Source organism: Pristiophorus japonicus, chromosome 19 (assembly GCF_044704955.1).
Source record: "Pristiophorus japonicus isolate sPriJap1 chromosome 19, sPriJap1.hap1, whole genome shotgun sequence".
Lineage (NCBI taxonomy): Eukaryota > Metazoa > Chordata > Chondrichthyes > Pristiophoridae > Pristiophorus > Pristiophorus japonicus.
This window is the reverse complement of record NC_091995.1, coordinates 8,076,784-8,090,905: the sequence shown is the minus strand read 5'-3', so window position 1 is coordinate 8,090,905 and position 14,122 is coordinate 8,076,784. Positions and strand designations below refer to the sequence as shown.

The window sequence follows — 14,122 nt, the reverse complement described above, 5'->3', positions numbered from 1 at the left end:
CTATGGTTCTAGCACAGAAGGAGGCCATTCGGCCGGTCAAACCTGTGCAGGCTCACTGCAGGCTCACTGCAGGAGCACTTCAGCTAGTTCCACGCCCTGTCCCCCGCCCTTTCCCTGTAGCTCTGCAATTTCTTTCTTCTAGGTACTTATCCAATTCCTTTTTGAAAGCCATGATTGAATATGCCTCCACCACCCTTTCAGGCAGTGAATTCCAGATCCTAACCACTCGCTGCATAAAAATGTTTTTCCTCATGTCACCTTTCGACCTTCTGCCAATCACCTTAAACCTGTGTCCACTGGTTCTCGACCCTTCCGCCAATGGGAAGAGTTTTTAACAAAATGTATTACTTTGTACTTTTCTGTGTTAAATTTGATCTGCCACTTGTCTGCCTTTTCCACCGACCTGTCTGTCCTCTTGAAGTCCATCACTATCCTCCTCACTGTTCACTATACTTCCAAGTTTTGTATCATCTGTAGATTTTGAAATTGTGCCCTGTACCCCAAGTCTAAGTCATTAATATATATCAAAACAAGCAGTGGTCCTAGTAATGACCCCTGGGGAACCTCCACTTTTTGGAATTCCATGTACACCACATTGCCCTCATCAACCCTCTCTGTTAACTCATCAAAAAACTCAATCAAGTTAGTTAAACACGATTTGCCTTTAACAAATCCATGCTGGTTTTCCTTAATTAATCCATTCTTGCTCAAGTGACTGTTAATGTTGTCCCGGATCATCGTTTCTAAAAGCTTCTCCAAGGTTAAACTGACTTGACTATAGTTGCTGGGTTTATCCTTACGGCCTTTTTTGAACAAGGGTGTAACATTTGCCATTTTCTAGTCCTCTGGCACCACCCCTAATGGCAAGATTGCTACCACTTCGAGTAGATGTGCTCGTGTCCACTAAGCATTGGATTGAGACTGTGTAATTTCTATTCACATAGAAAAGCATGCACAGCATGCCTGGGCTCAATTTAAACACTGCTCCCAGGAGATGTCTGGCCTACTGCCTCATCCAGCTCCACCATTCATTCCCACACTTCCAATTCTCAGCTCCTCGTTGCAGTGAGCGAGGAGCAGTCTAGAACTCACCTCCGTACTGTCCGAGCTGAGGGGAGGATAGGGATATCAAGGTGTCCACGTTGTGGTCTGGCATTGTGGAGAGGATACCTCGACAGACCAGGCCGCCTGGAAAAAACCACAACAAGAAACACAAGCTTGATTTCTTAAAGGGCACTCAGCAGAAAGAGGTGTAAACTTCACTGGTTTCTGGACTCCAAAACGCTGCAACATCGAATTCTCACCCCAATACAGACAGAGACAACTGTGGTGAAGAGTGCTCAATATCCTTAATTTAAACACTCAAAACCTCTGCTTAAAGCTCCAGTCCCACGATCTCGGCCCACCGTGGCCACCCTAAAGTTTATTGGTTCCCTTCAGTAGAGTACAGTTCTCCACTGGCCTATTGAGAGGAAGGTGGGGGGGGAGGGGGGGAAACAGAGGAGGGAAGGCAGAAAACATCAGCCCCAGTTGATCATTTTCAAATCAAGTCTTGTTTTTTTTTAAAAATACATTCTTCAGACATGGCGTCGCTGGCATGGCCAGCATTTATTGCCCATCCCTAATTGCCCTTGAGGTGGTGGTGGTGAGCCACCTTCTTGAACCGCTGCAGTCCGTGAGGTGAAGGTTTTCCCACAGTGCTGTTAGGGAGGGAGTTCCAGGATTTTGGCCCAGCGACGATGAAGGAACAGCCGATATATTTTCAAGTCAGGATGGTGTGGAACTTCGAGGAGAACATGGAGGTGGTGGTGTTCCCGTCCTAAGATGAGGTCAGTGTGACGGAATTCAGTGCACCGTGGGATGTGGCTTCCCGTCTGAAAACCTCTCATCCTCAGGATGTGTTCCTGAGGTAGCCCGGAGCTGGGAAATCACCAGGTGTCACCAAGCAGTGTGGGTTTGAGGGGATGGGGAGAACAAAAAACCAATGTCCACATTGAGAGGAGGCAACAGATTGCCACTCCATTATCCAAAGTTACAAACACCTCATCCATTGATAGCAAGAGCATGAAACAGACAGTGGAGAAAATATCTTGCAATGGCTTAAGCAAAGATATAAATAAAGAGTTGAATTTATATAGCACCTTTCACGATGTCTCAAAGCGTTTTATAGTCAATGAAGAACTTTTGTAGTGTAGTCACTGTTGTAATATGGGGAACACAGCAGCCAATTTGTGCACAGCAAGGTCCCACAAACAGCAATGTGATAATGACCAGATAATCTATTTTTGTAATGTTGATTGAGGGATAATTATTGGCCAGGATATCAGGGATAACTCCACTGCTCTTCTTCAAGATAGTGCCATGAGATCTTTTACGTCCACACTAAGAGCAGATAGGCCCTCGGTTTAACGTCCCGTCCGAAAGACGGCACACCTCTGACAGTGCAGTGCTCCCTCAGCACTGTACTGGAGGGTCAGCCTCAACTTATGTACTCAAGTTCCTGGAATGGAACTTGAACCCACAACCTTCCGACTCAGAGGCGAGTGGTCTGCCCACTGAGCCACAGCTGACACAAAGTTATGACATTTTCACAGGCTGAAGTCTCAAGTAACACCAGATGGGTCCAAATCCTGCAACTCCCAACCAACATCTTCAGCACACAGCCTGCACCAATTCAAGGAAAATCCTCACCACCACCTCTTCAAGGGCAACTAGGGATGAGCAATAAATGCCAGTGACAATCGCAGCCCCAGTATGAAAAAAAACAAAAATAAATCGTGCGCTGGTTGGTGATGTGACGTGGCCTCTGCAATGGAAATCAGCACCACTGGTTTGGAGGCACACAGGTTCTCAGGTTTTTCAACACTTGGTTAAATGTGGCCAGTTTCCATCACAGCTCAGGGTTCTGTGAGCTGCTCAATTTCCGAGCAGAAACGCTGCGAGAAACAGCACAAGTGTGTGGGCGGTTGAGCAAGGGCAGAAGCCACATCAATGGAACACCTTAAACAGTGAGCATCACTGTGCAGTTGAGGGAAGGAGCTGTGGCGACACAGTTGCAGGCATCGCATAAACAGGAAGAGTGTGGCGGAAACAAATTACAAATCGTTGCTGTCCCAGCACAGCGAGTGAAGTCATTTTCAATTATGGAAGTATCTGTGGTGACCAGGGAACTTTCCTCTATTTCTGCCACCCAGCATCGTCATCCAGCACTCCGAGAATGTACAGAGTAAAGCTCCCTCTACACTGTCCCATCAAACACTCCCAGGGCAGGTACAGCACGGGTTAGATACAGAGTAAAACTCCCTCTACACTGTCCCATCAAACACTCCCAGTGTAGGTACAGCACGGAGTTAGATACAGAGTAAAACTCCCTCTACACTGTCCCATCAAACACTCCCAGGGCAGGTACAGGGGGTTAGATACAGAGTAAAGCTCCCTCTACACTGTCCCATCAAACACTCCCAGGGCAGGTACAGCACGGGTTAGATACAGAGTAAAACTCCCTCGACACTGTCCCAAACACTCCCAGGGTAGGTACAGCACAGGGTTAGATACAGAGTAAAGCTCCCTCTACACTGTCCCATCAAACACTCCCAGGGCAGGTACAGCACGGGTTAGATACAGAGTAAAGCTCCCTCTACACTGTCCCATCAAACACTCCCTGGGTAGGTACAGCAGGGGTTAGATACAGAGTAAAGCTCCCTCGACACTGTCCCAAACACTCCCAGGGTAGGTACAGCACAGGGTTAGATACAGAGTAAAGCTCCCTCTACACTGCCCCATCAAACACTCCCAGGGCAGGTACAGCACGGGTTAGATACAGAGTAAAGCTCCCTCTACACTGTCCCATCAAACACTCCAGGGCAGGTGCAGCATTCTATTCTGCACCAAACAACTTGCCTGATGCACAGCCCCAGGTGAGTTCCTCCAATTGTAAATCGAAACATTCCCAATTCCCCAAAGCTCAACCTCAGAGAGAGTTATGCCGAATTATGCATAGGCCCAGTCAGTGTCAAAACAAATGCCTCTTAACAAAAACGGAGTGAATACTGACACCGCTTGGTCAGCCAATGAGGTGGAGGCGGGGCGAGACAGGAGGTGTGGTTTCCATTTACCGAGCTCATGACCAAAACTACAGTAAAGCGAGTCTCCTGACTGCAGCAGGGTGATTTCTCCAGTGAAATGCAGTAAGTGAGTTGCATAATACAAATAACTTGCGTAAAATCAATCCCAGTCATACAGCAGTGCAGTCTCCAGGCGTGATTGACAGGGGAATTACCCAACCATTTCCACTCGGGCTGCATAAACTGACCCCACAATTCCCAGCCAAATAAATAGCTGCCGCACCTGCCTTAAATCTTTATGGTTAAAACATTTTTGAAATGTACCTTTCAATCATGGTATGAACGCACTCACAATAACCCCCCCACTCCCACCACCCTTTCTAGCCATACCTTGCGAGTAACATATCATGTGCACCCCGTCTGCTGCATTTTGCATGATGGGATAGATGGCCTCTTTGAATCCATCCACCTGACTCCACAGGGACTTCAGGCTCTGTGTGTGATCGAACAGGTCGATGATGGTCACGTTGGTGCCTGGATGTGTCTGTGGAGAGAAAGAAAATGGGACAACCCCATTGGCAAGTTTTCAGATTTCCTCATGTGGCAATGTCTTTCAAACAACTTTAAATTAGAATTGTTACAACTCACTGGAAAAAAAAAAATACATCTTTGCTTTTATATAACAATGTTCAAGTCCTCGGGACGTCCCCAAGTGCTTAAATGCCAATGAAATACTTCTGAAGTGCAGCGATTGTTATGCAGGCAAATGCAGCTGCCATTCAGGTTCTGGAATGGGACTTGAACCTTTCTGACTCAGAGGCGCGAGTGCTACCCACTGAGCCACGGCTGACATCAATTAGATTGAAAGTTACCAAAGTATTGGCCTTGGTCGAGTAGCATTGACACACAGACGGCAATTTTAATCTAACCTGCTGTCGGGAAACTGATGGGATCAGGTGTAATGCTGGTCTTTCACTCCGGCCAATTTTGCTCTCCATTGAATTAACGGAGAATAATATTGGGCGAGATGTAAAACCAGTGTTCCACCCAATTCCGTTGCATTCCCGCCCGGAGAGTTAGGTTAAAATTACGCCCACACCAACATCACGACAGGACTACCTCTGATCATCCTTCTCACCCACCTCTAACCCATCCATCAACTTCACTGCCTCTGGAATCTTTACCTCAAATCCCTCGACCACCACAAACCTCTCTTCTCACTCACCTACAGCACTAACATTGAGATCTTGGTTGATTTGCCTTGCAATCTTCAACCTTAACAGGTCTCCCAGCCCTGGTACAACAATCACCTCTGTGGATTTAGCTCCATGGGACTAAAACTCACATGGTGTACAACCAGATCTGGCTTGGCCCTCTCAAGCCGCACCGTCTCTCCCTCTCCACAGCCACGTCCCATTATTCCAGGCCATCATCGCTGCTTTGGTTGCTGTTACTCTCCACCTAAGCAAGATACCATGGTGGAGAGTGACATGAGCACAATTCACAGTCTTCAAAAGTAGGAGGAGAAAAGGTGCGAGAGGGGTGATCTGAAAGAATGCAGAATAAATAAGGGAGGATATGGGAGAGGCACTAAGTTCGACCAGTTCAGGATTGGAATGAGGCACTGATCCCGAATTATTCCCAATCTGAGCAGTGCTACACAGAAGCTACTTAGCCTCCCTGCAGAAGGAGGAAAATAGTTGGGGAGAATCGTTCCCGGCAGCACCCAAAGTTGGGGAGAATTATGTCCATCAATTTGAGGCCTCTACCCATCTAGGAAATGCACCTTCCAGCCAGTTGGAGGTTGCAGAGGTTAAGGGAACCTGAAGAGGAGAAATAATTGGACACCGAGAGAGGATCTAAACTCTTCATGTCGACGGGGCTGGTCAACGCGAGATAAATACAAAAGTAGGGGAAATGCACTCGGCCACACAGTCGGTGAGTGGGAGCCTTTGATTTACAAGGCTGCTGCACTGATCCATTAGGCAACGCAGTTGCAATATCTACAGAATTTATGGCATTAGTCAAACAGGACTTATCCTGTTCTGCTGAGTTCAAGACTTGTATCGACAAGTACACTTGATGCATCAATGCCCAGCCGCACTTGGGAATGAAAATAACAGACCCTGCCCTGACAAAGACCAGTCGCATATACAGAAATGGCTAGAAAGAATGTCTAAACTTCCAGGCTCCACAACCTAACCAAGTGCTTTCATCTTTAAACTGTATGCATCGTACAGAAGCCACTGCTTGTGGCTTTTTAAACTCAAGACAGCGATGGGGATTTTAGTAAGGACTTCCAAGTCAGATAAAGCATGGATTCACTCTCTCTACTGGGAGAATTCCTCTGTACTTCCGCGAAATAGTGCCAAAGGTTCATTTACGTCCACCCGGGGGGGCAGACGGGGCCTCAGTTTAACGTCTCATCTAAAAGACAGCAGCTCCGATAATGCAGCACTCCCTCAGTGCTGCATTGAATTGTCTGCCTGGATTTTGTACTCAAATCTCCGGAGTGGGACTACTGACTCAGAGGCGATAGTGCTACATCTGAGCCACGGCTGTGGAAGAAAATAACTTACCAAATATAAAAACTAAAAGAAATGGTTGAGCTCAATGTTCATTCCTCGTTCCTCTCTTTGCTACATTCTTACATCTTAAACAAAAGGGTAAACACCCTTAATGTTTATTCCTTCAACCAACAGCACAAACAGATCTGATCATTATCCCAATGCTGTTTGTGGGAGCTTGCTGTGCACAAATTGGCTGCTGCATTTCCTACATTACGCCGCGGACACGATGGGCCGAAATGGCCTCCTTCCGTGCTGTAAATTATGATTCTATAACAGTGACTACACTTAATACAGGTAGAATGTCCGAAATCCGGAGTTCTAAAGACCAGAATGTTCCAAAAACCGGGCATTGTGCAGATCACAGGAGTCATCGTCATCTGTAATCCGGAAATATGTCCCGAAAACTGGACATTTATTTATTTTATTTTTTTTAAAAAACGGCGCATTCTCCGTAATCCGGAAATACATGAAAGTCGGCCAAAGGGTTTCCGAATTTGGAACATCAGATTTCTTCTCTGAAATCCGGAAATACCCGAAAACCAGAATGGCCTCAGTCCCAAGTTTTCCGGATTCGGGACGTTGTACCTATAACTTAATTAGCTGTAATGTATTTTGGGATGTCAGGAGGTCGTGAAAGGTGCTATATAAATGCAAGTTCTTTTGTTCTTAACTGTAACAATGTATCTTAGTCCCAACCTCAGAAGTGGACCTAGTGGACCCGAAACCTTTTTTCTCGCTCACCAAAGGCACCAACATCTATATCTTGCCCTATCAGCCTTGTCTCCACTTCCAATACCCACAATGTTAACATGTCCCTCACCACAACACCAGCACCCCGATGATCTCGGAATTAGGAGGATGCAATAATCACATTCCTTTTCCTGTATTTGACTGTAAACTGTAAAGAAATCACAGGGGACGTGGGTCAGGCCTGTCACTGGCTTTACTTGGCAGAAATGGGTTTATTAGGCCACCAACGTTCACCCATAAGTAGCCATGGGTCCCAATGGCGATATGAATGTAAAATCGCTCAATGTCAGAAGCGTACAATACCTAGAGCAATTCCCCTCACAATGCTTGGGAGTTACATTATTATTTTTGTATCCCACTGTCTTCAATTATAAATTTCTTGCAACTTTGCCAAGAGCAATTGGTACCTTCGCTACAAAATTGATTCCTGGAATGAGGGTGTTGTAATACGTGCATAGACCGAGTAGATTTGGCCTATATTCTCTGAAGTTTAGAAGAATGGACCCAACATTGCCCAAGCCGTTTTTTCGGCGTACTGACCTGAAGCGCGCCGACTTTGCGCGCTGGGAAGGGCGCCAGAAAAAAGGGGCCCCATCCTGGCCGCTCTTTGGAGTCCCCGGAGACGTGGCGTGGTGTGCAGTCTATAGGGGAGGGGCGGGTGCGGGGAGCAACAGGCCAGCACATAAAGCACTGCGCGCATGCTCCTGCCCTCCCAGCGCATCCTGTGGGCTGTGAGCAGGACTCGATGCTCGCCGCACCTTATCCCTGGCCGAGTGGCCTCCCACACTGGCTGGCCGGCCCGCTGAGTTCCTGGGCGATGTAGGACTTCAGTTCTATTTTTTATTTAGTGGCTGTGCTGGAGACTTTTGATTTTGGGGGGGGGGGGGGGAGGGGGGGAGGAGGGGTGGTGGAGGAGAATTTTTTTTTTGGGGGGGAAAGAGTGTATGGGTGGGGGGAGGAGGAGGGAGAAAGTGTTTTTTTTTGGGGGGGGGGGGGGGGGGAGGGGGACAGGGGGGGTGAGAGAGAAAGTGTTTTGTATACCAGCATCTCTCTCTCTCTGGCTACGTGCCCTCCCCCCCCCCGGGTGACATCGCGGTCAGCAGCTCTCATTTCTCCAGTAGGATTTACTTCATTTTTATTAGTATTTTAATTGTTTGAGCTTTTCCTTAATGTTTGGTGCTTGGTTGTTGAGGTCCTCTCCAGTTCCCTTCCCTCCCCTATCCCTGCCGAATGTGCACTGCTTTTTCTTCACTGCCCGCAAGGTTTTTCAGAGCTGGCCTCATACGCTGACCTAAGTCGATTTGGAGTATGTTTTTGCTGGCCAAAGTGGCACAAATGGCAAAAACTGACATAAGTGTCTGGGAACGCCCCCTTTTGAAAAAAAAACTGACCTAAAACAAAATAATACCTAACTGACTTACTCTGGAGCAAATTTCGGGAGGAAAATGACATTTTTTAAACTTACGCAAGAAAAAACAACTTACTCCAAAAAAATTGATGCAAGTCATGGCTAAAATTGGGCCCAATGAGAGGGTGATTTCATTGAAACAAATAAAATTCTGAGAGGGCTTGACTATGTAGATGCCAAGAGGTTGTTTCCCCTGGCCGGAGAGTCTAGAACTAGGGTTCATAGTCTCAGGATAAAGGGTTGACAATTTAAGACTGAGATGAGGAGGAATTTCTTCACTCAGAGGGTAGTGAATCTACCCCAGAGGGCTGTGGACACTGAGTCGTTGAGTATAAGGCTGAGATAAGATTGATTTTTGGACTTTAGGGGAACCAAGGGATAAGGGGGATCAGGCAGGAAAGTGGAGCTGATGTCAAAGGTCAGCCATGATCTAACTAAATGGTGGAGCAGGCTCGAGGGGCCATATGGCCTACTCCTGCTCCCAAGTCTTATGCTCTTATCCGCTTCAGTTCACTCCTATGCCTCACCAGTAAAACAGGTTTGTAAAAACTTAAAACAAAACACATAAGCGATTGTACATGAACAGCTGCTGCTTTCTGGTTGCAGATATACACTTCTACCAAGAATAGTAACGGTTGGAGTTATCTACATAACCTTACGAGGTAGGCAAATGACAAACACACTGCCTCGTACCGACTGTACATTCAGCCAGTTGTGTGCAGTCTGTGGACTTTGCACAGAGACCATAATATACACGAGGACCACGATACGTCCTCAGATCCCCGCCTGGCTTGTCCACTTCAATTAATCCCCTCCATCGCCTCCACAATAAAACACAACAGTAATAACACACGGCTGACATGCCACAGTTCTATGAAAAATTCCAAGCGACTTCCTTAAACATTTTGGGGGCAATTTTAACCTAACCTGCCATCATGAAACTGATGGGATCGGGTGTAATGCTGGTTTTACATTCCGCCCAATTTTACTCTCCATTGGAGTCAATGGAGAATAATATCGGATGGGAATAAAACCGGCATTACACCCGATCCCACGGGACTCCCTTCCAGCGGGCTAGGTTTAAATTACCCCCACTAATTCTGATTTCCATTGCTCCTGCATTGGCTCCCGTGCCTTTTGCTGCCTGGGCCCTGAGCTCTGAAATTCCCTCCCTAAACTTCCCCATCTCTCTCCACTCCTTTAAGACTCTCTTTAACTCTGACCTCTTTGACCAAGCTTTTGGTTACCTGTCGTAATATCTCCTTATGTGGCTCCGTGTTAAATTTTGTTTGTTAACAGTCCTCTGAAAAGCCTTGGGATGTTTTACTACATTAAAGGTGCTATATAAATACAAGTTATTGTTTAAAACAAGTATCGTAATTTCACTACATCCAAATAAACAAGCTTGGAATTAAGGGACAATTTTCTCCTCGTGTCTGGAGTGTATTTCAGTTAGCACGCCTTCCTGGATCCATGCTCTTGGCCCCAGCTTGTGTACAGTGAAGCAACACATTATATCATCACTACACTGGAATGGTGTGATGTTATTTCAAGTCAGTGACTCACCATACGCCAAGTTCAAAGGTCCTGCAAGGGAACCAGGGGGGAACGTAAAGCACAGGAAATAATAACCATAGTGCAAGGTAGCCAGGGCATCTTACACCTGGCAGGCAGAGGCAGGGCAGATTCAGCATCATATGGGAAAGAAAATATATCTTATAATAAAAAGGAAGCTTACTCTACAAAATTTGTAAGCAATTCTGCCTATTTCAACCTGGTCCCACATCACGGATCAAGGAGCAAAGCACAGCTGGTAAACCACTGATCTCTCTGCTCTTCTACATTAGTGCTTCGGACAGTTCTTCCTTTTTCCTCAACCGAGTTTTTCCCTCTACTGTGATTGACACGGCCCTCGACCATGTCCATTCCATTTCCTACACTTCTGCTCTCACCCCTTCCCCTCCGTCCCTAAACCACGATAGCGTTCCCCTTGTCCTCACTTTTCATCCCACTACCCTCCACATTCAATGAAATATCCTCCACCACCTCCAGCGTGATCCCATCCACCAAACACATCTTCAGCATTCCAAAAGGACCGCTCCCTCTGTGACACCCTGGTCCACTCCTCAATCACCTCCAACATCCCCTCCCTCCCCTTCCCACAGCACCTTCCCGTACAAATGCAGGAGATGCAACACCTACCCTTTTATCTCATCCCTGCCCACCGTCCACAGCCCCAAACACTCCTTCCAGGTGAAACAGCGATTTATTTGTACTTCTTGAAATGTTGTATACTGTATTTGCTACTCATGATGCGGTCTCCTCTACATTGGGGAGACCGAATGCAGATTGAGTGACCGCTTTGCAGAACACTGCTGTTCAGTCTGCAAGTATGACCCTGAGCTTCCGGTCGCCTGTAATTTTAATTCTCCACTCCACTCTGACCTCTCCATCCTCAACCTCCTACACTGTTCCAACAAATCTCAACGTAATTTCAAAGAACAGCATCTCATTGTTTGTTTAGGCACTTTACAGCTTTCTGAACTCAACATCAAATTTAACAAATTCTATAGCCTCTGCCACTATTTTTCCAGATAGCAGCTGATGATTCTGCAATTCCAGTTACACTTCACTATACCCATCTTTTGTTTCTTTATTAGTCCCCTTGCCACCCTCGTTTGCCATTTAATCTCTCCTGCCTTCCACCTATCACAGACCTTCACTTTTGTTCTTTCCTCCCTCTTCCCCCGCCTCTGCACTTGAATACGTTACATCTCTAACTTTTTCCAATTCTGACAAAAGTCGCCGACCTGAAACGTTCACTGTCTCTCTCTCTCCCCACAGCTGCTGCCTGACCTGCTGAGTATTTCCAGCATTTTCTGTTTTTATCATTGCTCTTTGCCTCTGCTTCAAGTTTTATCAGCAACAATACACAGCAGAGATGTCAGCTCAGGAGTACACAGACCATGAGACACGAAATTAATTTAGTTTTCCTGACCTACGCATTTTTAAACTACTCTGACCGAGGAAAATCCCACCAGTTCCATTCCTTATCTCTGCTGAGTTAGCTGGTTTGGGGCAGGGCATGGAGCCCCAGTGCTCCAGAATGGGAGAAGAGAGCGAGAAATCAGTCAGGCTCACGCTGCTGATTCCAAAGCCGGAAAGCATGTGGTAGGGGAGGGCGATCCTGTGAGAATACAGGAACGTTCAACTCTTGACAAAGTCTCTCCCTCGCTCACTTTCCAACACTCGGCGTTAAGGAACAGACAGGAAAAACGATGATACAGAATTACTGAAGGGGTTACCGATATCTGCGGGAGGGACATTCAAAATACAGCCAGATGTTTAATGTGGGAGAGATAGGACACGAGAGTGGCGAGCTTTCGTGGTCTAATGGCCTTTTCTCATCTTTGATTTTTTTTTATATGTACAAATTGTTGGAGCAAAAATACTTGAGCCAACAAACTTTCCTTGCTGTTACACGTACGCCAGAAAACCGCTTCACTGCCAGAGGCTGAAGCTTTCAGAGTATTTTAACACTCGTGACCATCGTATAAATCCCATTAAGCGACTGTTGATCAGCTACACACTTGCTGAGACTGGGTTTCCAATTTAGTAACTTATTACAAACCGGGTCCCCATGCCTTCTGCCCCCCACCCCCATCCCATCCCATATCCCCATCTCCCTCCAGCAGACAGTTCGTGTTTCCAGAGCCAAGGGTCCGATTCTCAAAGTACAGTCACTTTGCCCACTTGCAGAAGGGGGGAGGAGGGGTGGTTGGGCAAGGATCCAGGATGGATCTGTAGGAAAACAGGCCTGGCCACAGCAAAAAGAGCACATAGTTAGCGTCGCCTTACCTCGTTGATGAAACCTTGGAGCATTTTGAAATCTCCTGGGCTGTCAAACAACCCGTGCACCACAATAACCGGCTTGTAGGACTGTGCCGCTTGCAGCACCAGAGCGGCTGAGACCGCCAGCACAGTCCAGGGAAACATGTCGGTGCCCTTACGAACTGTGGAGGGGAGCGAGGAGGGGGTGGGGAGCAACAGCTCGAATAGACAACTGCGGAAATGCGCGGCCAACCCTTATCTATCGATCCTCAGTCCATTTGCGGCATCGCTCCCCAGACCGCTACAGCTGAAACTGAGCAGGGCAGCTGCGCGCGACACCCTGTGGCTTCAATGTCACATCCTGCTTTCCCCGGCAACCGTGCAGGCGTCTCTGGCAACGGTGCTTTCACTTCCCCTACCTGCAGTTCGCTTCATTGAACCCTGTATTCGTTTTGAATTAAAGTCCCCCTCTTGGGTGGAGAAGAGAGTGCCTGGGACAACACAGGCGTGGCACATTTTTTTCACAGCCAGAAATTAAAACTGTCAATGAAATATCAGTGTTCCGACCTCTTTCCCTCCTGGCAGAAAAGGGCATCACCATAGGCAGTCCCTCGAAATCGAGGAAGACTCGCTTCCACTCCAAAAGTGAGTTCTCAGGTGATTCAACATCGAGTACAGGAATTACAGTCTCTGTTTCTGTCAATTACGCTTGCATTGCAGAACCTTATATTAATATGACTTCCAACATTCTTTGTATCTTTTAGTGCTTTTACTATAAAAATTACAGCTAACTGGAGGAGGTCATTCAAGCCCTCAAGCCTTTTCCACTATTCAATTAGATCATGGCTGAAATGTACTTAACTCAATTTTTCTGCCTTTGCCTCATATTCCTCAATACCCCTACCTAACAAAAATCTGTCAACTTCAGTTTTGAAATTTTCAGTTGACCCCCAGCCTCAACATTTTTTTATGGGAGGGAGTTTCAGATTTCAACTACCCTTTGTGCGAAGAAGTACTTCCTGACATCACCCCTGATGTCATTGTCATAGGCAGTCCCTCGGAATAGAGGAAGACTTGCTTCCACTCCTGAAGAGAGTTCTTTGGTGGTTGAACAGTTCAATACGAGAGCCACAGAATCTGTCACAGGCAGGACAGATAGTCGTTGAGGGAACGGGTGGGTGGGACTTGTTTGCCGCACGCTCTTTCCGCTGCCTGTGCTTGATTTCTGCACGTTCTCGGCTTTGAGACTTGAAGTGCTCAGCGCCCTCACGAATGCACTTTGTCCACCTAGGGCGGTCTTTGACCAGGGACTCCCAGGCGTCAGTGGGGATGTCGGACTTTTTCAGGGAGCTTTGAGGGTGTCCTTGTAACGTTTCCATTACCCACTTTTGGCTCGTTTGCCATGAAGGAGCTCCGCATAGAGCACTTGCTTTGGGAGTCTCATGTCTGGCATGCGAACTTTGTGGCCTGCCCAGCGGAGCTGATCGAGTGTGGTCAGT

At 47.0% G+C, this 14,122-nt stretch overlaps 1 protein-coding gene across 2 annotated transcripts in view; it reads right to left on the bottom strand.

Annotated features, from left to right (window-relative positions):
• Window positions 1–12,944, bottom strand: part of ppt2b (palmitoyl-protein thioesterase 2b) — a 48,031-nt gene extending 35,087 nt beyond the window's left edge. For both annotated transcript variants that reach the window (XM_070861220.1, XM_070861221.1), the window contains exons 1-3: window positions 12,651–12,944; window positions 4,455–4,608; window positions 1,093–1,188 (exon numbers count right to left, since the gene is read on the bottom strand). In XM_070861220.1, coding sequence (XP_070717321.1) covers window positions 1,093–1,188; window positions 4,455–4,608; window positions 12,651–12,788 — 388 coding nt within the window. In that variant the 5' untranslated portion in view covers window positions 12,789–12,944. The remainder of the gene's footprint in view (window positions 1–1,092; window positions 1,189–4,454; window positions 4,609–12,650) is intronic.
• Window positions 12,945–14,122: the final 1,178 nt, after the last annotated feature.